The 25,627-nt window shown below is 47.4% G+C and overlaps 1 protein-coding gene across 8 annotated transcripts in view; it reads right to left on the bottom strand.

Moving 5' to 3' along the window:
- rap1gapa (RAP1 GTPase activating protein a) overlaps positions 1-25,627 on the bottom strand; it is a 662,183-nt gene that overhangs the window by 63,521 nt on the left and 573,035 nt on the right. For all 8 annotated transcript variants that reach the window (XM_070860652.1, XM_070860653.1, XM_070860655.1 and 5 more), the window contains 6 exons: positions 17,975-18,075; positions 15,603-15,732; positions 11,555-11,710; positions 10,316-10,387; positions 7,707-7,793; positions 6,415-6,558 (listed from right to left, as the gene is read on the bottom strand). In XM_070860652.1, coding sequence (XP_070716753.1) covers positions 6,415-6,558; positions 7,707-7,793; positions 10,316-10,387; positions 11,555-11,710; positions 15,603-15,732; positions 17,975-18,075 — 690 coding nt within the window. The remainder of the gene's footprint in view (positions 1-6,414; positions 6,559-7,706; positions 7,794-10,315; positions 10,388-11,554; positions 11,711-15,602; positions 15,733-17,974; positions 18,076-25,627) is intronic.

Here is a 25,627-nt window from a genome sequence, read left to right as displayed (position 1 = left end):
CAAATGAGCCTTCTTGAGGCAGACTGCACTTCCCTTAGAGGCTTCAATTTCTTCTACAATTTAAGATGTACGTCTAGTATCCCCAAACTTGGCCTCTAAATTGTCTTTTTTTTTTACATAGGCAATACGGTACAGAAACAGGCCATTCGGCCCAACCAGTCCATGCCAGTGTTTATGCTCCATTCGAGCCTCCTCCCGTCTTTCCTCATCTAAATCTGTCAGTATAACCCTCTATTCCCTTCTCCCCCATTGGCTTGTCCAACCTCCCCTTAAAAACATCGATACTATTCGCCTCGACCACTCCCTGTGGCAGCGAGTTCCACATTCTCACCACTCTCTGGGTAAAGAAGTTTCTCCTGAATTCCCCATTGGATTTCTTGGTGACTATCTTATATTGATGGCCTCTAGTTATGCTCTTCCCCACAAGTGGAAACATTCTCTCTGTATCCACTATCAAAACTTTTCATCATTTTAAAGACCTCTAATAGGTCACCCGTCAGCCTTCTCTTTTCAACAGAAAAGAGACCCAGCCTGTTCACCCTTTCCTGATATGTATACCTTCGCATTTCTGGTATCATCCTTGTAAATCTTCTCTGCACCCTCTCCGGTGCCTCTATATCCTTTTTATAAAATGGCGACCAGAACTGTACGCAGTGCTCCAAGTGTGGTCTAACCAAGGTTCGATACAGGTTTAGCATAACTTCCCTATTTTTCAACTCTATCCCTCTAGAAATAAACCCTAGTTCTTGGTTTGCTTTTTTATGGCCTTGTTAATCTGTGACACAACTTTCAGTGATTTGTGTATTTGTATCCGAGATCCCTTTGTTCCTCTCCCCCACCCAGACTCTCACCCTCCAAGTAATAAGTGACCTCCCTATTCTTCCTACCAAAATGTAATACCTCACATTTATCTGTGTTGAACTTCATTTGCCAATTCTATGCCCATTCTGTAAGTTTATGAATATCCTCCTGTAATTTGTTGCAGTCCTCCTCGGTATTAACTAACCCCCAATTTGGTGTCATCCGCAAATTTAGAAATTGTGTTTTTGTTTCCAAAGTCTAAATCATTAATATAGATTGTGAACAACAGTGGTCCCAGCACTGCTCCTTGTGGAACACCACTACCCACCTTCTGCCCCTCTGAATAGCTGCCCTTTACCCCCACTCTCTGCTTTCTGTCTTGAAGCCAGCTAGCGATCCATTCTGCTACTTGTCCCCTGACTCTGCATTCTCTGACCTTGTTCATCAGTCTATTATGGGAGACCTTATCGAAGGCCTTTTGAAAATCTAGATAAATTACATCTACTACATTACCCTTGTCTCCTATTCTCTTCCACCCTTACTGTGTTCACCAATGAAACAGTCGAGACTGCAATAGCTGACCTACTCTTGAAAACCAGCACTGAGATTTTAAACTGTCTGTCTCTGGCAGTCTTTAATAAAGTATATTCTTTAGAAAAAAATAACTTTATTTTCAGCCCATTGACGTTATGGCCGATATAATTTTAGACTACTGATGGGCAAAGCCACCGATGGAATTTTTCATGGAACATGAGCCAGGCCGAGGAACCAATTAACGCTGGCAAGTTATACTGGCCATATGTACGGAGGGAATATCCCATCCACACCGACGGGTCGTGATCCGCGCTGGGGACTGTAATTCCACCGGAGTAGTCCAGTAGCACATTTCTTTCTCATTAATGTCGACACTTTGTGTGCAGTCAAGTTCCCCCAAGCTTCAGTCTGTCAAATCAAACACCAATTGCTACCATTTTGTGTGACACTGCCAGTAAATATTTTAGATGCTCAATGTAAAGACAATTTAGTTCCAGGGTTGGTCAGTTACGTTTTTTTTAGAAAGTAGCATACATTCGATGATGGTAGAATGATCTCTGCTACTGCTGCATTCCAAGCTCTGAGTCGCTCCCCATGGAATAGACAAAACAATCCCAACTGATACAAGAGTCTTATCTCTCTCGCACCGTCCACTGCGTTATGGTCGGCCGGTGAAACTGAGAGCTAATCTCTGGGCAACAAAAAGAAATCTCTCATCTTTAAAGGCAGCTGCAAACGATCTGATAGTTTTATTTCAACACAAAAGATGCTTTGACAAACTTAACTTTTGGTGTCTATAGGGATTTGCCAGTTGTTTAAGAGTTTTGGATTTGATTTGGAGCTCTGCATTCAGATTGTCTGAATCCATAAACAATCTAAATCTGAAGTCTTGGAGGACATGACTTGAACAGCAGAACCCATCAATTCTCCTGGACTGAGGTGACCGTACTGACCCGCAGTCACATTAGTCCGAGGAAGGGCAGGCACATGCTGTACAACAGGATATATATACACTCATCATAAACCACGAGAGAGACTGACACACACGCATTAAATCACCAGGGAGGTAAACACGTATAAACATATGATAAACTATCAAGGAGATTAGCTGCATGCATTTTCCTGATCATAAGGATGATCAGACATGTTTTCACTATGCCACGAGGGAGATCAGACAGATGCAGCCTCTGTAAGACCCATGAGGTAACTAGACCATAAGGGAGATCAGACAAGAAGACACGTGATTAGCCAAAACTGCATTCATCCTCTTTGGCTACCAAGGAGATCAGATGCAATCATCTCGACAATGCACCAGGACAATTCTGCATTACACATACACACAGACTGATGCACAAACGACAGACACAGTCCCCATACCATCAGCGTGATGACAATCACATAGACCCACTAGACTGCCAGAGATCGAGTGCAGACCAACATCAGGCTGACCCATGACGGGAAGCCCACAGCAAAACCCACACATTTTCTGCATTAACTATTAATCTCACAATGACTAATGATCCAATAAATGCAGTTGAATATATCAGAGTTTTAGCATTAATCTGGCTTCAACATTATCTTTCAAACCGTCACATCAGAAACTGTAAATGTTATTTACCTTCACAGCATCAAATACTGATTGAAAGTTGTACTCTCGCACAATGACCCAAAATCTCAAGCATTGGAGGGGAAATAAACAGATTTATACATCGATTTAAAAAGAACACACCGATTTATTCTGGCATGGGGATCAGGCCCATGATTTTCAGTTTAGGATGAGGGTACATGACAAATATCAGCCATAACCTACATGAACTGGCTTTGGTCTCGATCCAGTTCCGACAGAGTTCAGACCAGGGCACAAAACTGCTCCACAATTGAGCACTAACTGGCAGTATTTGGCATTCTCGGAGATCAGAAGGAGCCTTATTGTGGAAAGTGGGGAAAGGGAGGATGCCTGTTGGTGGCTGATGATCAAGACAGTACCGTCAACATTTGGTAAACGTTTGGAGTGCGATTAAATCATCAAAAAGATCAACGCAGATCACAAAACCATTAATAAACATGCAGCTTTGCTAATGGTTACAGGTGAAGTGAGAGAAAACAGGGCACCTATTCATACAAATGTAAGTCGGTCTTACTCCGAATGAGTGAGAGTGGACAGCTCCTGGATGTTGGGCAGAGCAGGGAGAGTTTCATTCTGCATTTGACTCAGGCTTTGCCTGATGTGAGATTGAGTGCAAACAGTGGAGAGGCTGAGTCTTAATAGTGTATTTCTCCAGTGTGTGGGCGGACATCCCGGTGCCCCCCAGTGTCCCCCCCCCCCGTGTGCCCCCCCAGTGCCCCAGTGTGCCGCCAGTGTGCCCCTGTTTCCTAGTGTGCCCCCAGTGCCCCTGCGTGCCCCCCAGTCCACAGGGTGCCACCCCGGTGCCAGTGTGCCCCAAGTGTCCCACCCTATAATAGACCTGCAGCGACTTCACAAAATATAAGTGTGTAATTTCCCGAATGACAATAAAAAGAAAGTGGGGGAAGCTCCACCCTCGGCCCCTCACTCACTCCGACACTGGGGTGGGTCCTCACTAGCCAGTGTAAATTGGGTCACAGTGAAATGGCAGCACGCTTCACATCGCCCATGGACTGGGGTCACACGCGGCTGATGGAGGTCGCCTGGGGCTTCATGGGAATCTGCTGATGGCAGGGGGGGGGAGAATTGGGAAAAAGATACTTTAAACACTCCTGTACATTTCTCGTTGGGATTGGAAAAGCAGCAATGGACACACTGCTGGTGGAGTGACTCAGTAGGAGTCAGTCGTATCGGGGGCGGTAAGAGAACATTTGGGAAAGAAATGATATAATGATTGTTTACATTTATAATGATGTACCCATCAGAGTAGAACTGCTGTTGTTGGCGTTGCTGCCACAGGGTTTGGAGTGCGACTCGCCTGTGTACAGGATGTCTTACTTGAGAAACAAAATTAAAATTCAGATATCTACAGATCAGCAATGTACACCAGTGCACAGCACAGACACGAGAAACAAACGGAGTAATAGTGGCTTCACATTGTACACAAAAAAAAGAGATCACAAACCTTAATTATCTACAATTTGGATCTTAGCAAAAAATTCAATAAGCCCACTGTCGATATGACACTTGTTCCTATCCGGAGTGCTGTTCCAGCAGGGTGTGTTGGCCGAGCCATCGGCATTGGATGGACCAACCTGCCTCCCCAGACCCATGGACATACATTGTGGTGATCACACATTGAAGTGAGATGGAGATTATGGGGGAAGTTTGAATCGAAGCCGCCCGTTGGGAAACTGAAGGGATTGGATGGATCATCGCTGGTTTTATGCCTTGTCTGATTTCACTACCCAGTGATGTCACTGGAGGGTAATATTGGGCATGGTGTCCCCACCCAGCGAGTGAGCCCCAACCTGCGTACCTTCCTTTATCTACTTCCCCAAGTCTGGAAAAACACTTCCTGCGTTTATGGATTGTAAGTAAACAACAGAATAATTGAAATTGAAACACTCAGCACTCCCTGACTGCTTACATTGGTTGCCATTTCCTCTTTATTGTAGAGTCTTTCCTTGGCCCTTCAAACGCCATGGATGGGTTTATTCATTGGGTGCTGCCGGGCTGCGGTTATCCCCCAAGGTACACAATGGGTAGCACCCATCGGTGCCCCAAGGTACACACATGGTCAGCACCCATCGGTGCCCCAAGGTACAAAATGGGCAGCACCCATCGGTGCCCCAAGGTCCACAATGGTTAGCACCCATCGGTGCCCCAAGGTACGCAATGGGCAGCACCCATGGGTGCCCCAAGGTACACATTGGTCAGCACCCATCGGTGCCCCAAGATACGCATTGGTCAGCACCCATCGGTACCCCAAGGTCCACAATGGGCAGCATCCATGGGTGCCCCAAGGTCCACAATGGGCAGCACCCATGGGTGCCCCGAGGTACGCAATGACAGCACCCATTGGTCTGGCTTGGATGCAGGATAATGCTCCTAAAATTGCGAGGCCCGGTCAGTATTTCTGTGGGACTGATCACCCGATCAGGGAGGGAGATTCTCTGCTCCACTCAGTCCAGCAAAATCATAAATACTTGATAAAGAAGTTTTTTTTGCCTCATTATGTCACGGGGAAATCTTCTTCCGAATGACATCATTTGTACAGTTATCCTGCCTCCATGGATGGTGGAAGACAGAAATAAACTGCTGAACGAACATTGTAAAATCAGAAACAGCTAACGAGAGAGTATATTAATTAGAAAAAGAACAGAGAAAAGGGATGGGGAGAAAAGGATGAGAAGCAGACAGATGTAAAATGGTTAAAAGGTTTCATTTTATAATAATTGTTCTAATGTTTCATTTAGTAGTGTGGGATAATATTACAGGAATAATGCTATTCCTAGTCTGAGAGTAGCTTTATTGCTGTGATATTAGTGATTTTTTTTTAGTCACATTAAAAACTTACAAAAATGGAAAGCTAGGCAGTGAAGAACATTCCTGGACCTGCGGATAATGCAAGGGTTAAAACTCAGATAGATGATCACATGGCTGGCAACAGTTCAAAGTGACATAACTTTGATAAAAGGCCATCTATATAATTAACATGTCTGCTAATGATTCAATGCTTACTAAACAGGTATCTGTGACACATTTATAGTGACTCGCCATTGCGCTGAATACTAAATATGGTCCGAGTGAGTTTACCACAATAAAACGATGCTTTAGGAATAGACATCCTATCAGCTTTAACTTCCTCACCTCATTACGTTACAGAAAAATCACAGATTTTCACTGGAGATCATTTTTAACTTGTAAGAGTTAATCAGTGAAAAAAGTAATATGCTTTCACACAGTTGCGTTAATTTACATAATCACATTTGTAATCTGCTATAATATTTCAAATTAGAAGAAATAAATATCAGCATAATTTAAAGCGTTATTTTGTTAATTCAGGGAAGAATATCCACGATGATTTTAAATTATGCAAAATAAATGCTCAGACCAACAAAAGGAACTGAACGTTAACCCAGTGAAATGCAATTGATGAAAAATGCAGTTACCTTAAAGGATTCGAAGAATCCCCCTCCTCCGCCACTTCCTCCATTCTCAATCTTCTCATCCTCATTGCCCAGACCCATCATAGCCTGACTGTTTACATGGAGCTCTTCATAGAGGGTCTCGAGGAGGGCTGATCTTGTCCGCTCCTGGATCACAGGAAGAGGTACATCAGCAAATCAATTCAAGCGCTGAGACAAATTGCACTCTGCCGAACCCTGGCACTCGTTCCGTCAGTCAATGTGCTCACCGGGGTACACCAGCCGGTCAATGTGCTCACCGGGGTACACCGTCAGTCAATGTGCTCACCGGGGTACACCGGCCGGTCAATGTGCTCACCGGGGTACACCGGCCGGTCAATGTGCTCACCGGGGTACACCGTCAGTCAATGTGCTCACCGGGGTACACCGGCCGGTCAATGTGCTCACCGGGGTACACCGGCCGGTCAATGTGCTCACCGGGGTACACCAGCCGGTCAATGTGTTCACCGGGGCACACCATCAATGTGCTCACCGGGTTACACCGTCACTCACCGGGATACACCGTCAGTCAATGTGCTCACCGGGGTACACCGGCCGGTCAATGTGCTCACCGGGTACACCGTTAGTCAATGTGCTCACCGGGGTACACCGTCACTCACCGGGGTACACCGTTAGTCAATGTGCTCACCGGGTACACCATTAGTCAATGTGCTCACCGGGTACACCGTCAGTCAATGTGCTCACCAGGGTACACGGCCAGTCAAACTTTCCCCCACAGAGCGGAGAGGTGTCTCTGTGCAGGTTCAGGCAAACTGGGTGTGCAGTTTTGATATCTAGACTGGATGAGCTGAAGTCACCTTACAGAACATTCATTCTGTCGATAAAACATCCCTGCCCTTTCAACGCCTTACGTCTCGTGAGCAATGCAGCCCCTTCTATTATTGGTTGTCATTTCATAGAGCACAGGAGGCCATTCGGCCCATCGTGTCTGTGTCGGCTCTTTGACAGAGCGATCTGATTAATCTCCGCCCTATCCCCACAGCCCCACAATTTTTCTTTTTCAAGTATATATGCAATCCCCAATCCCTTCTTTTTAAAATTACAAACACAGCAAACACAGTCTATTTTTAGGAGATAGATGAACTCGTACATTTTAAATTGAAATGCACATCACACTAATGAATATTTAAAGATAATAGTGCAATGTAGATACATTAGGTTGCCCTTCTGCATTATAGCTCGGGCTCAGCTCATTGTTGGAGTTCCACCCACGATACATTATCTGCCCACAGGCCAAGGAAAAATTCAGATCTTACCTCTAATTTAGCAAACTTTTCTGCCTTATAACAAGCATATTCCGCATTTATGAGTTTCGTGAGCAAGAACTCCTGAAATTCAGGACCCTGGTAAAATATGAAAATTAAACAGCTGAATACAGTAACACCCGGGAGGAGTAAGCGAGTGTGTACAAAAAGCCATTTAAGTTCAAATATTGTCTGCAAATCAGCCAAATAATAGCAGTGAACTCCGATTATTCTCTTTTCGTGCTGCGGACTAAAGAAAATATAATCCAGTGTGATTTTATATAACTTACTGAAACAGCCGGCCTCAACTGCCCGTATTGCAGTGTCCTGCTCTGTGCCTTGCACACTCATTGTTGGTCCAAGCTTAGCGGTGAGGACTTCTCGGTATGGACAGCAAGGGTCACAGAAACAGGAAGGCACGGGGGTCAAGGGGTAGTGACTTCATCATTTCTCAATATTGCACCCGGGCATATACTCAACATTATGCAATGCACAGAAGTTGTGGGATGCTTGGGGCTTAGGACACTATTGCCCGGGGGTTAGGACACTATTGCCCGGGGGTTAGGACACTATTGCCCGGGGGTTAGGACACTATTGCCCGGGGGTTAGGACACTATTGCCCGGGGGTTAGGGCACTATTGGCCGGGGGTTAGGGCACTATTGCCCGGGGGTTAGGACACTATTGCCCGGGGGTTAGGACACTATTGCCCGGGGGTTAGGACACTATTGCCCGGGGGTTAGGACACTATTGCCCGGGGGTTAGGACACTATTGGCTGGGGGTTAGGGCACTATTGGCCGGGGGTTAGGGCACTATTGGCCGGGGGTTAGGGCACTATTGGCCGGGGGTTAGGGCACTATTGGCCGGGGGTTAGGGCACTATTGGCCGGGGGTTAGGGCATTGATGCTCACTGACATGGAAGCAGGTTCAAGTTGTGTTCCACTCAGTTTTCAATCTGACTTTGCATCGAGCAAGGCAGCAGCAATGTGTGCATGGCTGCTCTATAGAGGATTTGCAGGATCTAGTGAAGGCAGCGCTGGTGGTACATCTCGAGCGATTTGAGGTGTCTGCTATGTATAATCCACGTTTCTGAGCCACACAAGAGGGCGGGCATCACTACTGCCCTGTAGACCATGAGCTTGGTGCCAGATTTGAGGTCCTGGTCTTCAAACACTCTCTTCCTCAGGCGACCGGAGGCAGTGCTGGCGCACTGGAGGCGGTGTTGGACCTCATCATCGATGTCTGCTCTTGCTGATAATAGTCTCCTGAGGTATGGAAAATGGCATCGAAGCACTGACCACACTCCATGAGGCAGGCCACATTGTCCGCATGCCCGACATGAGATTCCCAAAGTAAGTGCTCTACTCAGAACTCCTACACAGCAAGCGAGCCCCAGGTGGGCAGAAGAAACACTACAAGGACACCCTGAAAGCCTCCTTGACAAAGTACAACACCCCCACTGACATCTGGGAGTCTCTGGCCAAAGACCGCCCTAAGTGGAGGAAGAGCATCCGGGAGGGCGCTGAGCACCTCGAGTCTCGTCGCCGAGAGCATGCAGAAATCAAGCGCAGGCAGCGGAAGGAGCGTGCGGCAAACCAGACTCCCCACCCACCCTTTCCTTCAATGACAATCTGTCCCACCTGTGACAGAGACTTAATTCCTGTATTGGACTGTACAGTCACCCGAGAACTCATTTTTATAGTGGAAGCAAGTCTTCCTCGATTTTGAGGGACTGCCTATGATGGTGATGATGATGATGATGATGATGATGATGATGATGATGATGATGCAGGCCTTCTCCTGGTGCAGGTCAGGCCTGTGCCAGAAAGCGAAGTCACAATTCTGGTGTTCGAAATCCTGATTATAATCGCTCCACCATCGGTGGCCATGCCTTCTGTTGCCTGGGCCCCAAGCTCTGGAATTCCCTCCCTAAACCTCTCCATCTCTCGCCTCCTTTCAGTCACTTATTTAAACCGACCTCCTTGACCCAAACTTTTGGCCATCTGTCCGAATACCTCATGTGGCTCGGTGTCAAATTTTGTCTGAAAAGCGCCTTGTGACGTTTTACTACTTTAAAGGTGCTATATAAATGCAAGTTGTTGAACCATAAACGGGGCGGATATCGAAGCACCAGCAGCCACACCACGCGGCAATAGTAAAAAAAACAACCGATCTGGTGAGTCACCAACACTGCCAGCCAGTCTGCCGTGTTTGTGGTAGGAGGTTTCCAAAACACCACAAAGAATCGGTAATCTTTCAAATATGGTCCTGAAATCTGTCCACCCGCGTCCAGGAACATGTTGGTGGCGGAAGGCAGCCCGTTACGATGCTGAGCGACCAGCATTCAGGCAGGTGTTGTGTCCACTGGTTTGTATTACAGCCCCACTGCTGGAATCACGCTTATTCTGTGGCAATACTTCAATACAAGTATGTTCCTCACACCAACTCCTTACATGTTAATATTGTACACAAATTCATACTCTTAGTTTTGAAATCTCCCAAATACAAAGCTGGAAATGCATCAATTAAAAAAAAACCATGAGAATAGGCAGCGGATAATCACGGCGCCCCGTGTAATTTCAAGGCCAAGGTGAGCGAGATGTGGATAAATAAACAAGTTACCTTTTTGAACACGGCCGGGTCAGGAAGTGCAGGACCAAAAAACGGCACATCATCTCTCGCTGTGACCGAGACCTGGGAAAGGGAGGAAGTGGGGGAGAGATTAGGGAGCTATACTCAGGAGAGTCACTTTGTGTAAGCTTACAGATGACCAGCAGTGAGAAATAAAGCAGCCTCGAAAGCAAAGGGGGTGCTGAAAGTATGATGAGCGAGTGAAACTCGAGTGTTAGGAGATTCATAGAAACATCGACATCTACAGCGCAGGAGGCCGCCATTTCGGCCCATCGCGTCCGCACAAAACGCTAAAGAGCCGCACGGCCCTCAGTCAGCAACCCTAAAGTTACATATAAACCAATGAACAATGACAGAAAGGCAAAGAGCACCCAGCCCAACGAGTCCACCTCACACAACTGCAACACCCCTTATACTGAAACATTCTACACTCCACCCCAACCAGAGACATGTGAACTCCTGGGAGAGGCAAAAACCAGATAAAAACCCAGGCCAATTGGGGAAAATAAATCTGGGCAAATTCCTCTCCAATCCATCCAGGCGATCGACACTCGTCTAGGAGATCACGCTGGTCATATTAGATTCCCTGAAGTACCTACAATATTGATTGCGCAAGTTCAGAGGGGATTTGAGGGGGGGGCTTCTTCGCAAAGAAGGTTGTGGGGGTCTGGAACTCACTGCCTGGAAGGGTGGTGGATGCAGAAATCCTCACCACATTTAAAAGGTGCTTGGATGGGCACTTGAAGTGCAGTAACCTGCAGGGTTATGGACCTAGAGCTGGTAATTGGGAGTAGACTGGATAATCTCTTGTTGGCTGGCGCAGATATAGTGGTAAGTACTTCAGGGAATCTAATATGGCCAGTGTGATCTCCTGGACTAGTGTCGATCGCCTAGATGGGTCGGAGAAGAATTTTCCCAGATTTTTTCTCCCTAAATTGGCCTGGGTCTGGTTTTAGCCTCTCCCAGGAGATCACATGGCTCCGGTTGGGGTGGAGTGTAGAATGTTTCAGTATAAGGGGTGTCGCAGTTGTGTGAGGCGGACTGGTTGGGCTGGGTGCTCTTTGCCTTTCCGTCATTGACCATAGGTTTATATGTAACCTTCAGGGCTGCTGACCGAGGGCCGTGCGGCTCTTTGTCGGCCGGCGCGGACACGATGGGCTGAAATGGCCTCCTTTTGCGCTGTAAATTTCTATGTTTCTAATCAGAGCCACAACTACAGAGAGCTCTTACCTTGTACAACGCGCTGTCAGTGCAGGGGCTTTGTACCTGGACCACAATGTACGCGTGCAGGAAGTTTGATGCAATCATGTCCGGTACAAACGGAGTGTTCTCGTCCTGGAACACGATGGCCACAATGTCATTTCCTATGTGTCGTTTTCTTTGAAGCTAAGGACAGAAACAAGCCATGTATTTACGTATGCATTTATAATATAAATCAGATATATTGGTAAGTGTATGGTTAACGTTGAGCAGTACATCAGAGTGCATGGAATCTGCCCATCAGGGATCTTGAATGTTTTGAATGAATTGTGCAATAAAATGTTGGTCAAAATGGAAACAAGCGCACGAGTGTCCTTCAGTGCTAACAGTTCCAACACAGTACATCACTGGTGCTTTCCTGGAACACTGCTCTCTCCAATCACAAGCTCACTTATTGCAATACAGCAAGAGCTGGCTGGGAACGGAGGCCAGCACAGCTCCTGCTTGGCCGAGCTCTCAGCCTGCCTGTCCAGGCTCGAGTCTGCGATGGTCCACAGCCAGGAAGCCGATCGTTACAGACACGCACTGCTGCCAGCGCTCTGCCCAACGTAAGCAGAGCACCGGGAGTCCCCTACCTTGCAGAACCACCAAGTAAATCAGAGAATCAGACCACACAGGAGGAAGCCTTTCGGCCCAGCATGCCTGTGCTAACTTTTTGAAAGAGCATTCAATTATTCATCAAATTTACTCACTAAACCAGCTAGAGTTTTAAAGCACAGAAGATTAGACTAACCTTTGAGTGCCAAACAACTAAAATGTATAACATAGTTACCCAGAGCTCTCCCAGCCCTTCTCCAACACTCTCTCCGATAGATGAAATTGTGATTTGATTTGCTAGGATTTAAACATTAAACACACAATTCTTTTCCCTTTCCCATCTGCTCCGCAAAAAAGTGTTTTATGATTGGTGACAGACCCACAGGCAGCTGTAGCCCAGAGAGTCACTCTGCACACGTCCGCTGAAAGTAAATGTTGGTCTCTTAGAAGATGAGAAGGGGGATTTAATAATGGGAAATGTGGAAATGGCTGAGACCTTAAACAATTATTTTGCTTCGGTCTTCACAGTGGAAGACACAAAAACCATGCCAAAAATTGCTGGTCACGGGAATGTGGGAAGGGAGGACCTTGAGACAATCACTATCACTAGGGGGGTAGTGCTGGACAGGCTAATGGAACTCAAGTCAGACAAGTTCCCTGGTCCTAATGAAATGCATCCCAGGGTATTAACAGAGATGGCGGAAGTTATAGCAGATGCATTCGTTATAATCTACCAAAATTCTCCGGACTCTGGGGAGGTACCAGCGGACTGGAAAGCAGCTAATGTAACGCCTCTGTTTAAAAAAGGGGGCAGACAAAAGGCAGGTAACTATAGGCTGGTTAGTTTAACATCTGTAGTGGGGAAAATGCTTGAAGCTATCATTAAGGAAGAAATAGCGGGACATCTAGATAGGGAATAGTGCAATCAAGCAGACACAGCATGGATTCATGAAGGGGAAATCATGTTTAACTAATTTACTGGAATTCTTTGAGGATACAACGAGCATGGTGGATAGAGGTGTACCGATGGATGTGGTGTATTTGGATTTCCAAAAGGCATTCGATAAGGTGCCACACAAAAGGTACGCGGAGTCAGAGGAAATGTATTAGCATGGATAGAGAATTGGCTGGCGAACAGAAAGCAGAGAGTCGGGGTAAATGGGTCCTTTTCAGGTTGGCAATCGGTGGTTAGTGGTGTGCCACAGGGATCGGTGCTGGGACCACAACTGTTTACAATATACATAGATGACCTGGAAGAGGGGACAGAGTGTAGTGTAACAAAATTTGCAGATGACACAAAGATTAGTGGGAAAGCGGGTTGTGTAGAGGACACAGAGAGGCTGCAAAGAGATTTAGATAGGTTAAGCGAATGGGCTAAGGTTTGGCAGATGGAATACAATGTCGGAAAATGTGAGGTCATCCACCTTGGAAAAAAAACAGTAAAAGGGAATATTATTTGAATGGGGAGAAATTACAACATGCTGCGGTGCAGAGGGACCTGGGGGTCCTTGTGCATGAATCCCAAAAAGTTAGTTTGCAGGTGCAACAGATAATCAGGAAGGCAAATGGAATGTTGGCCTTCATTGCGAGAGGGATGGAGTACAAAAGCAGGGAGGTCCTGCTGCAACTGTACAGGGTATTGGTGAGGCCGCACCTGGAGTACTGGGTGCAGTTTTGGTCACCTTACTTAAGGAAGGATATACTGGCTTTGGAGGGGGTACAGAGGCGATTCACTAGGCTGATTCCGGAGATGAGGAGGTTACCTTATGATGATAGATTGAGTAGACTGGGTCTTTACTTGTTGGAGTTCAGAAGGATGAGGGGTGATCTTATCGAAACATTTAAAATAATGAAAGGGATAGACAAGATAGAGGCAGAGAGGTTGTTTCTACTGGTAGGGGAGACTAGAACTAGGGGGCACAGCCTCAAAATACGGGGGAGCCAATTTAAAACCGAGTTGAGAAGGAATTTCTTCTCCCAGAGGGTTGTGAATCTGTGGAATTCTCTGCCCAAGGAAGCAGTTGAGGCTAGCTCATTGAATGTATTCAAGTCACAGATAGATAGATTTTTAACCAATAAGGGAATTAAGGGTTACGGGGAGCGGGCGGGTAAGTGGAGCTGAAACCACGGCCAGATCAGCCATGATCTTGTTGAATGGCGGAGCAGGCTCGAGGGGCTCGATGGCCTACTCCTGTTCCTAATTCTTATATTCTTATGTGTCAATGGGCTATTTAAGCCAGAGACCATCGGAGCATCCTTTGGTATCTGCATACTTCTCCCCAGCTCCACTACCAGCGCAGGGTCACCAAGGTCAGTGAACTGGGCACAGATTTGGTGGCATGCGAGATACCTGTCCCTGTAGCCCAGTACCATACCAGCAGATACCTATCCCTGTAGCCCAGTACACCACCAGATACCTATCCCTGTAGCCCAGTACCACACCACCAGATACCTGTCCCTGTAGCCCAGTACACCAGCAGATACCTGTCCCTGTAGCTCACTACACCAGCAGATATCTATCCCTGTAGCTCAGCACACCTGCAGATACCTGTCCCTGTAGCCCAGTACACCAGCAGATACCTGTCCCTGTAGCCCAGTACACCAGCAGACACCTGTCCCTGTAGTGCAGTACCACACCAGCAGACACCTGTCCCTGTAGTGCAGTACCACACCAGCAGATATCTGTCCCTGTAGCTCACTACACCAGCAGATACCTATCCCTGTAGCTCAGCACACCTGCAGATACCTGTCCCTGTAGCCCAGTACACCAGCAGATACCTATCCCTGTAGCCCAGTACACCAGCAGATACCTGTCCCTGTAGCCAGTACACCAGCAGATACCTGTCCCTGTAGCCCAGTACACCAGCAGACACCTGTCTCTGTAGCCCAGTACACCAGCAGACACCTGTCCCTGTAGCCCAGTACACCAGCAGATACCTGTCCCTGTAGCCCAGTACACCAGCAGATACCTGTCCCTGTAGCCCAGTACACCAGCAGATACCTGTCCCTGTAGCCTTGTACACCAGCAGACACCTGTCCCTGTAGCCCAGTACACCAGCAGATACCTGTCTCTGTAGCCCAGTACACCAGCAGATACCTGTCCCTGTAGCCCAGTACACCAGCAGACACCAGTCCCTGTAGCCCAGTACACCAGCAGATTCCTGTCCCTGTAGCCCAGTACCACACCAGCAGATGCCTGTCCCTGTAGCCCAGTACACCAGCAGATACCTGTCCCTGTAGCCCAGTACACCAGCAGATGCCTGTACCTGTAGCCCAGTACCACACCAGCAGTGCATTTACCTATTGTGCCATCAGGGCTTTTAGAGATGGCCAAGGGAGGGAATACCGACATATTTCTCTGGATTGAAACAAAATGGCTGCTGAGTATTTTGCAAAGACCAGGACCTGAATGTGAACTTTAAGAATGAGCACAGGCCGTTTGCCCAATGCAGCATTCCACATCATGTAGGTACAGGCTTACCTGCTGTGCATCCCCTTCTGTGAATGGGAGCTTTGTGGACACATGGAACATTATCTCCTTGCCTCTGAAGTTATAATAAACAGACTCTGTCCCCGTTTGGCCATGTGCAACATCCAAACCCCCTCGAAAGCTATGGAGCAAACATTGAATTATTACAACAATCACTTGCATTTATATAGCACCTTTAGCGTAGTAAAACATCCCAAGCCACGTCACAGGAACATTTATTAAACAAAATTTGACACCGAGCCACATAAAGAGATATTAGGACAGATGACAAAGAGGTAGGATATAAGAATCATCTTAAAAGGAGGAGCGAGAGGTCGAAAGACGGAGAGGTTTAGGGAGGGAGTTCCAGAGCTTGGGGCCCAGGGAACAGAAGGCACGGCCACCGATGGTGGAGCGATTGTAATCAGGGATGCTCAAGAGACCAGAATTGGAGGAGCGCAGAGATATCAGGGGGTTGTGGGGCTGGAGGAGGTTACATAGATAGGGAGGGGTGTAGGAGTTGGAGGAGGTTATAGATAGGGAGGGGTGTAGGGGTTGGAGGAGGTTACAGATAGGGAGTGGTGTAGGTGATGGATGAGGTTACAGAGATAGGGAGGGGGATAGGGAGGGGTGTAGAGCTGGAGGAGGTTACAGAGATAGGGAGGGGGATAGGAAGGGGTGCAGAGCTGGAGGAGGTTACAGAGATAGGGAGGGGGATAGGGAGGGGTGTAGAGCTGGAGGAGGTTACAGAGATAGGGAGGGGGATAGGAAGGGGTGCAGAGCTGGAGGAGGTTACAGAGATAGGGAGGGGTTGAGGTGAATGGGACGATGCGAGTGAATGCTGCTGGATAGGGCAATGGGAGGCCACAGGCCGAGGAGGGAATGGCAGTCCCAATCAGTCAACCTGAAAAATTAGCAAAAGCTGACAAGCAGTTTCAACAAAACCGCGGACAGCTCAAGTACGATCTCAACGTTAAAACAAGTTGTCACACAGGCTTTGCAACCCAAGTGGGACGTGTACAAGCATTTCTTCGCTTGTATTGCAGCATAAAAAATATAAACACGCCACCTGAGGGAAAGTTCCAACACTGAAACTATCAGGTTAACTTTAACCACTTGATACTTCACAGTAGATTTGAATTATGGCCTGGATTTTCCGGGGCCTATGTCGGCATTCGCAGAGTGTGCATGGTTGTAAGGGCCCTGCACGTTCCGGGTGTCCGCATGTACTGCACTGCACGAAAACCCGGAACTTGCGATCTGCCAAATTTCAGCTCGACAAATGGTCAGCACGCGGTGGAAAGGAAGGTTCTCGGGTGGAGAGTTGGGCCATTTGTCCAGCGAATGCCCAAGAAACTCTTACACCTGGTGAAAGCAGGCATAGGGCCTTCGTTTTTACCAGTGTAAGGGTTTAAATAAATATACAGTTTAAAATTATTTAAATATTCAAAAACCCTGAAAATGAGTTTAGGTTATTTTTGGCCACTTTAAAAATGTTGAAATTTACTTTTCAAAAAATAAAATTTTGCTTTTGAATGTTTAATTAATTTGTAATTTGATTAATTTTAAACATGTGATAATTTATTTTTATTCAGGTTGTGTGAAAATGTATTTTGTGCGAGTCCTATTATGTTTATGGAGAGTCCATATGCAAATGGAATCCCCATAAGCAGAATGGGAATCTCCCTCCCTGATTGGTTGGGCCGGCTCATGTGATCAAAGGGACACTTGCGAAGCACCTGCTCCCTTGGGGTACGTGGCCTGCCCTGGGCCGACACGTAGAGATTCTTTGCTGGTCAGAGGCACCAGCCCGTGAGAAATCTCCGCCCGAGGGGGTCCCCGCCCGAGGGGGTCCCCACCCGAGGGGAATCTCCCGGGGAACATTCCGCCCGAGAGGGAACCTCAGCCCGAGGGGGAATCTCCTGGGGAACATTCCGCCCGAGGGGGTCCCCGCCCAAGGGGAATCTCCCGGGGAACATTCCGCCCGAGAGGGAACCTCAGCCCGAGGGGGAATCTCCTGGGGAACATTCCGCCCGAGGGGGTCCCCGCCCAAGGGGAATCTCCCGGGGAACATTCCGCCCGAGAGGGAACCTCAGCCCGAGGGGGAATCTCCTGGGGAACATTCCGCCCGAGGGGGTCCCCGCCCAAGGGGAATCTCCCGGGGAACATTCCGCCCGAGGGGGTCCCCGCCCGAGAGGGAACCTCAGCCGGAGGGGAAGCCTCTGCCCGAGGGGGAAACCCCAATATGGTTTTAAAAAGAAAACAAACAGTGATATTTGGAATTTCAACAGACCAATCACATTTCAGTATTCAAAGAAGGTGTCACTGACTATATAAATGATAAGTTACAAATCTGGCCAATGTGGCACCCAACGAGCACTCACCCTTTGAAGTCCTGCAGCTCAACTTTCTCCCCCAACAGTTCCAGAAACTCGACAAAGGCCGGACTTTCCTCCGTGTTTGTGAACAATTCTTCCTCGGAGGTCTGTGGGACAAGAGAAAGCAGTATTGGGTATTGCTGCCTCCATGTGGGTTGGCTACTGGAGTTTCAGATTCTTTGAGCCTGGCCAAATATTCAAACCAAACACATGAACATAAATCTGTGGTAGCCACAGTTTAAATAACATTACAGAATGATCTTTGGATATTTTCACCCATTTGGAAATTGTCACACTAGTAGTGCTCGGGTTGAACACTGGGAGCACCCTCACACTACAGCGGGACGGAAGAGGACGGCCCCCTCCTCCAGCTGGGCAAGCAGGCACAAGAGCATCCATCCAGAACACAATGGTGTGTGCCAGGGGTACAGAGTTATACTGCTGGTTCCACATTACCTAGACACATGGGCAGACCCCCATTTAGGATGCTGAATAAAATGGTGAATTTAATAAAAAGCAGATATTTGGCTCCTTACCAACATGAAAAATATAGAAATGGCCCAGCTGACTTGCTGATCTTTTAACACTTGGATTTATATTTTATATTTTATATTTTAATGTTTGAAATTTTAAAAGTCTTGCTTTTGTAACTTTAGCTAGTTGTATTTTAGTTACTGTGAGGTACTTCCACACGTCTTACTGCAATTATATCGGGCCCTGATGAGACCGCACCTGGAGTATTGTGCACAGTTTGGGTCTCCTTACCTAAGGAAGGATATACTTGCCATAGAGGGAGTGCAACGAAGGTTCACCAGACTGATTCCTGGGATGGGGGGATTGTCCTATGAGGAGAGATTGAGTAGACTAGGCCTATATTCTCTGGAGTATAGAAGAATGGGAGATGATCTCATTGAAACACAAAATTCTTACAGGGCTTGACAGGGTAGATGCAGGGAGGATGTTCCCCCGGGCTGGGGAGTCTAGAACCAGGGGTCACAGTCTCAGGTGAAGGGGTCGGCCATTTGGGACTGAGATGAGGAGGAATTTCTTCACTCAGAGGGTGGTGAATCTTTGGAATTCTCTGCCCCGGAGGGCTGTAGAGGCTCAGTCGTTGAGTATTTCAAGAGAGAAAGAGATAGATTTTTTGGATATTAAGGGAATCAAGGGATATGGGGACAGTGCAGGAAAGTGGAGTTGAGGTCGAAGATCAGCCATGATCTCATGGAATGGCGGAGCAGGCTCGAGGGGCCGAATGGCTGACTCCTGCTCCTATTTCTTATGTTCTTATGACTTGTCTAGTTTCAATGTATGATCAGACTGATGACTTCACTCCTTGGTTTAACACTTATTGCATCAGTGTAACAACAACTTGCATTTATATAGCACCTTTTACGTAGTAAAATGTCCCAAGGGACTTCGCAAGAACGTTATCAAACAAAATTTGACACCAAGCCACAGAGATATTAGGGTAGATGACAAAAGATTTGTCAAAGAGGGAGGTTTTATGGAGAATCTTGAAGGAGGAAAGAGAGGTAGAGAGGCGTTGAAGTTTAGAGAGGGAGTTCCAGAGCTTTGGGGCCCAAGCAACAGAAGGCACGGCCACCAATGGTGGAATGAAGAAAATTAGGAATGCGCAAGAGGGCATAATTGGAGGAGCAGAGAGATCTGGGAGGATTGTGGGACTGGAGGAGGTTACAGAGTGCAATATATAAATCATGTCACGTGGACATAAAATAAGGGGAGGGCTGAGCAAGGAATGATTTCTAACCCAGTTTGCTTCATCAGTTAAGAGCAACATGGAATTAGAGATTGCTAACAACAGATTGACATTACAACAGATCGCGGCGGAGGTGAGGTGAATGTTTGGCGGAGGAGTGGCGAGAGATCGTGGTGGAGGAGCGGTGTGAGATCACGACGGAGGTGAGGCGAATGTTTGGCGGAGGAGCGGCGAGAGATCATGGCGGAGATGCGGTGAATGTTTGTGGTGGAGGAATGGTGAGAGATTGTGGCGAAGGTGTGGCAAATGAGGGTACGGGGCCCAGAAGAGGCGAGGGTCATGGGGCAGCATGGGCCCAGCCCACACTGTGATATGTGTGTGCACTCGGTCCGTGCAGCAGAGCAGGCCTCCAGTCGTCTTGGTTAACCCTTGCCACTGGACCCAGACCGAGCTCTGTCAGGCCCGTGTGGTGGCTGATGTGCAACGGTCACCACACATTAAAAAAATTCATGCACAAGAATCTTCCACCCCTCAATTGGAGTTCAGGACTGGAACATTGGGTCCTTCATTGAAACACCTGTGAACTTGTGAAAGCAAGTCATCCTCGTTCGAGGGACCACCGATGATGATGATTACAACAGTGACTACACTTCAAAAGTACTTACTTGGCTGGGAACCACTTTGGGACATCTTGAAAGGCGCTATATAAATGCAAGTCCTTTCTGTTCACATTCACTTCCGCCAAAATATAATCAAGGGTGTTGGCTAATAATGAAGTTAATTAAAATTGTAAAACAGTTTCTTATTAAAGTATGTTGAATACACTTCAATTGATAACAAATTAAATAGGATATTCTCTCTCCAAGGTTTCAAATAGATTTGTTGCAAGGTTTACAATAGGCCGCACAAAGTAAAACTTACGCTAATTGGCATTGTACAAAAATTTACATCTGTTAATAATGTTGAATAAATGAATTTCGTATTCCACTTCATGCAGTGTTTCTCAGATTCAAATTAAGTTATAATTAAACTCTCAATGGTATGCTTTCACTGACGGGCGGTCCTCGACAAGTACAAATGAAATGCTCTTTAAAGACTGTTAAATTGGTGAGAGACTCACAAGGGGTCTGGGAGAGCAGCAGAGAAAGGCTCCCACAAAAAGTGCCATCAGGTGGGACAAGACTAATTGTTTCGATGTTTGCATGTGAAGGTCTTCCAGCGACTCGGATTTCAAAGGCTTTTTTGAAAGGCTGAAGTGCCATTCTGAATCTGCTTGAGCAGCACAGAAAGTGCATTTAGACTTGTGGAGCAGTGTGCTTATAATGCAGCACTTTGTTCTCTACTCTTTAAAATATAATGAGGGGCTTTATTTCCAACGAACACCTTCTACGAAATGCATGCATGCTGGTTGAGATAAAAGATAAGGCTGGCACAACACAAACAATTTGCTCGTCACACTCAGTTGCATTGGGGATTGAGGTCTGATAAAAAGATTGTTTCTGAAGTGGTTTCAATTCCTGGCTTGTGTTGCACATTTAGTCCAGATTTTGCCACTTCTGTTGTGGATTGACCTTTTGGTGCTGCACGTGTTCACAGGCACAGGGCACTCGTCTGTTCGCCCACTTTTCCTGCCTTGTGATAGCGGGGGAGGTTTAGAGGAGACACGAAGGGAGATTTCTTCACCCAGAGGGTGGTGGGGGTCTGGGGTGGAACTCACTGCTTGAAAGGGCGGTAGAGGCAGAAACCCTCACCCCATTTAAAAAGTACGTGGATGTGCACCTGGAGTGCTGTAACCTGCAGGGCTACGGACCGAGAGCTGGAAAGTGGGATTAGCTCAATCGGCCGGTATGGACACGATGGGCTGAAATGGCCTCCTTCCGTGCTGTAAATTTCTGTGATTCGATGATATCTTTCCCACTGTGATGGCAGCTGGTGGGAGGTCACGAGTAAAGTTGGGGACTCATTAAAGGAAACAACATTTTTGGTTGCCCCATGTCTCAATTATGAAATGTGCTGCCCAGTGTGGAGCTCTTCCACAAAGATCTGGGCGCTCCCATTTCCCAGAGCAAGAATCGGCCAGATAATCCCGTTCCACAGAAAGTGCATGTGAGCGGATATCAAGATAGCATCACATTCAGTGTCAGCCGGGGCTCAGTGGGCAGCACTCTCGCCAGAGTCAGAAGGTTGTGGGTTCAAGTCCCACTCCAGGGACTTGAGCACATAAATAGAGGCTGACACTCCAGTGCAGTGCTGAGGGAGCACCGCACTGTCGGAGGGGCAGTGCTGAGGGAGGGCTGCACTGTCGGAGGGGCAGTACTGAGGGAGTGCTGCACTGTCGGAGGGGCAGTACTGAGGGAGGGCTGCACTGAGGGAGGGCTGCACTGTCAGAGGGGCAGTACTGAGGGAGTGCTGCACTGTCAGAGGGGCAGTTCTGAGGGAGTGCTGCACTGTCAGAGGGGCAGTACTGAGGGGCTGTCTTTTGGATGGGACGTTAAACCGAGGCCCCATCTGCTCTCTCAAGTGGACATAAAAGATCCCATGGTGCTATTTTGAAGAAGAGCAGGAGTATATTCCTCGGTGTGTTGGGGCCAATATTTATCCCTCAATCAATATCACAAACAGATTATCTGGTCACTATCATATTGCTGTGTGTGGGAGCTTGCTGTGCACAAATTGGCTGCTACGTTTCCCACATTACAACAATGACTACACTCCAAAAGTACTTCATTGGCTGTGAAGCACTTTGGGACGTTCGGTGCTTGTGAAAGGCGCTATATAAATGCATGTCGTTCTTTTTTCCTTCACAGTCACTAAATGTTATCTCCCAGAGATCAATAGTCCACTAATATTCATTATTTATGCTTGCATGTAACCAATGTCCAGTTGGAGCAGTTACTGAGGGACAAATAGCCTGTGCAGTCTGAACCTGGCATAGGTTAGCACTTCAAGTCGGGGAGAGAATTGGAGGGAAAAGAATTGAAGTCCGTTTGATGTTTTGCCAGCTGATGGTGTTGAGCAACGGAATGTTCCGGAGCAGGACTGACCCAGCATCCTTAGCACTAGTCAAAGAGCTCCGTCAAACGACAGGCCTGACAGTGTGGATTTACTAACTACATCAATAATGGGATGGATGTGTGCCTCCTGGTAACCATCACTGCAGCAGCTGGCCAGTTCTCCAGAAACACAGAACTCTCATTTATCATCACCATCATCATCATGGGCAGTCCCTCGCAATCGAGGAAGACTTGCTTCCACTCCTAGAATGAGTTCTTAGGTGGCTGAACAGTCCAATACGAGAGCCACAGTCCCTGTCGCAGGTGGGACAGATAGTCGTTGGGTAAGGGAGGTTGGGACAGGTTTGCCGCACGCTCCTTCCGCAGCCTGCGCTTGTCTTCCGCATGCACTCGCTGATGAGTCACGAGGCGCTTAGCACCTTGCATTTATAGAATGTCTTTCAAACCCTCAGCCAACAAAGTATTTTGTGAATTGTAGTCACTGTTATAATGGAAGGAAAAGAGACAGCCAATTGGCGCACAGCAAGCTCCCATAAACAGCAACATGAATAATTACGACATCATCTGTTTTAGCGGTTGAAGGATTAATGTTGGTCAGGACACTGGTGATAACTCCCCTGCTCATCTTTGAATAGTGTCATGGGATCTTTTACTTACACCTGAGAGAGCAGACAGGGCCTCGGTTTAAAGTCTCATCCAAAAGACGACACCTCCGCCAGTGCAGCGTTCCCTCAGTACTGCCCCTCCGACAGTGCGACGCTCCCTCAGTACTGCCCCTCCGACAGTGCGGCGCTCCCTCAGTACTGCCCCTCCAACAGTGCTGTGCTCCCTCAGTACTGCCCCTCCGACAGTGCGGCGCTCCCTCAGTACTGACCCTCTGACAGTGCTGTGCTCCCTCAGTACTGCCCCTCCGACAGTGCAGCGCTCCCTCAGTACTGCCCCTCCGACAGTGCAGCGCTTCCTCGGTAATGCCCCTCCGACAGTGCGGTGCTCCCTCGGTACTGCCCCTCCGACAGTGCGGCGCTCCCTCAGCACTGCCCCTCCGACAGTGCGATGCTCCCTCGGTACTGCCCCTTCGACAGTGCTGTGCTCCCTCAGTACTGCCCCTCCGACAGTGCAGCGCTCCCTCAGTACTGCCCCTCCAACAGTGCTGTGCTCCCTCAGTACTGCCCCTCCGACAGTGCGGCGCTCCCTCAGTACTGACCCTCTGACAGTGCGGTGCTCCCTCGGTACTGCCCCTTCAACAGTGCGGCGCTCCCTCAGTACTGACCCTCTGACAGTGCTGTGCTCCCTCAGTACTGCCCCTCCGACAGTGCGGCGCTCCCTCAGTACTGACCCTCTGACAGTGCGGTGCTCCCTCAGTACTGGACTGAAACGTTAGCCTGGATTATGTACTGAGGTTTCTGGAGTGGCCCATAAACCCATGACCCTCTGACTTAGAGGCGAGCGTTAGCACCAAGCCACGACTGAGACATTGGTCACAAAGCAAGAATTAGGAACAGGAGTCGGCCATTCGGCCCCTTGAGCCTGCTCTGCCATTCAATAAGATCATGGCTGATCTTCTAACTCAACTCCACTTTCCTGCACTATCCCCATATCCCTCGATTCCCTTAATATCCAAAAATCTATCGATCTCAGCCTTGAATATACTCACGACTGAGTATCCACAGCCCTCTGGGGCAGAGAATTCCAAAGATTCACCATTCTCTGAGTGAAGAAATTCCTCCTCATCTCAGTCCTAAATGACCGACCCCTTATCCTGAGACTGTGACCCCTGGTTCTAGACTCCCCAGCCCAGGGGAAACATCCTCCCTGCATCTACCCTGTCAATCCCTGTAAGAATTTTTGTATGTTTCAATGAGATCATCTCTCATTCTTCTAAACGTGAGAATATAGGCCTAGTCTATTCAATCTCTCCTCATAGGACAATCCCCCCATCCCAGGAATCAGTCTGGTGAACCTTCGTTGCACCTTCTCTATGGCAAATATATCCTTCCTTGGGTAAGGAGACCAAAACTGTGCACAATACTCCAGGTGCGGTCTAACCAGGGCCCTATATAATTGCAGTAAGACGTCTTTACTCTGATACTCAAATCCTCTGGTAATAAAGGCCAACATACCATTTCCTTTCCTAATCACTTGCTGTACCTGCAGGTTAACGTTCAGTGATTGGTGTACAAGGACCCCCAGGTCCCTCTGAACACCAACATTTCCCAATCTCTCTCCATTTAAAAAATACTCTGCTTTTCTATTTTTGCTACCAAAGTGGATAACTTTGATCAGATAGTTTTTGAAGGATAACAAATATCATTTAAATAAAAAGCACGCATCGCCTTTAGAACCAATGAAGAAATACAAAGTGTGCCCTTAGATTTACCTTCACAGATAACAGTGTTAGTGATTAAACCGTCGCACAGGATTACAACTGGGAACGTTGAGATCTTGGATTGCAGGAGGAGTGGGTCTGTTGGTACTGGGGCAATTTGATAGCCATTGTCACAGCTTGCCGCCCATACAGAATGTCAGTTAAATATATTAATTTTCCATGTTTCTTGAGACTAAATACAGTTCAGGAATTGCAAGTCCAACAAGATTCTCGAAGATGAGAGCATTTTCTCAGGGGGCAGACAACTACAGCGCTGAATGAGAACCTCTGCTATAATCCACTGGATAGACAATATTATTATGGTTAATGATTTAATTTTAATATCGTAGCAGAAAATATTCATTTGCAACAAAAATTCAGAATGATGTAACCATTTAAATCATACAAGCACCGTCGTATCAATTGCTTTATTATAGTCATAAAACAATATCAGATTGTAATCAATTTCTTAAACGAGTTAGACGAAATAAGTATTTACTTGACCCCAAATCTTTAATGAAAAAATTCCCCCATTGAACGTTGTCCTTGTTTGTTGTGACCGA

Source organism: Pristiophorus japonicus, chromosome 18 (assembly GCF_044704955.1).
Source record: "Pristiophorus japonicus isolate sPriJap1 chromosome 18, sPriJap1.hap1, whole genome shotgun sequence".
Taxonomy (NCBI): Eukaryota; Metazoa; Chordata; class Chondrichthyes; family Pristiophoridae; genus Pristiophorus; species Pristiophorus japonicus.
Note: the sequence above shows the minus strand (reverse complement) of the source record. Positions and strands in the feature narration are given on the sequence as shown.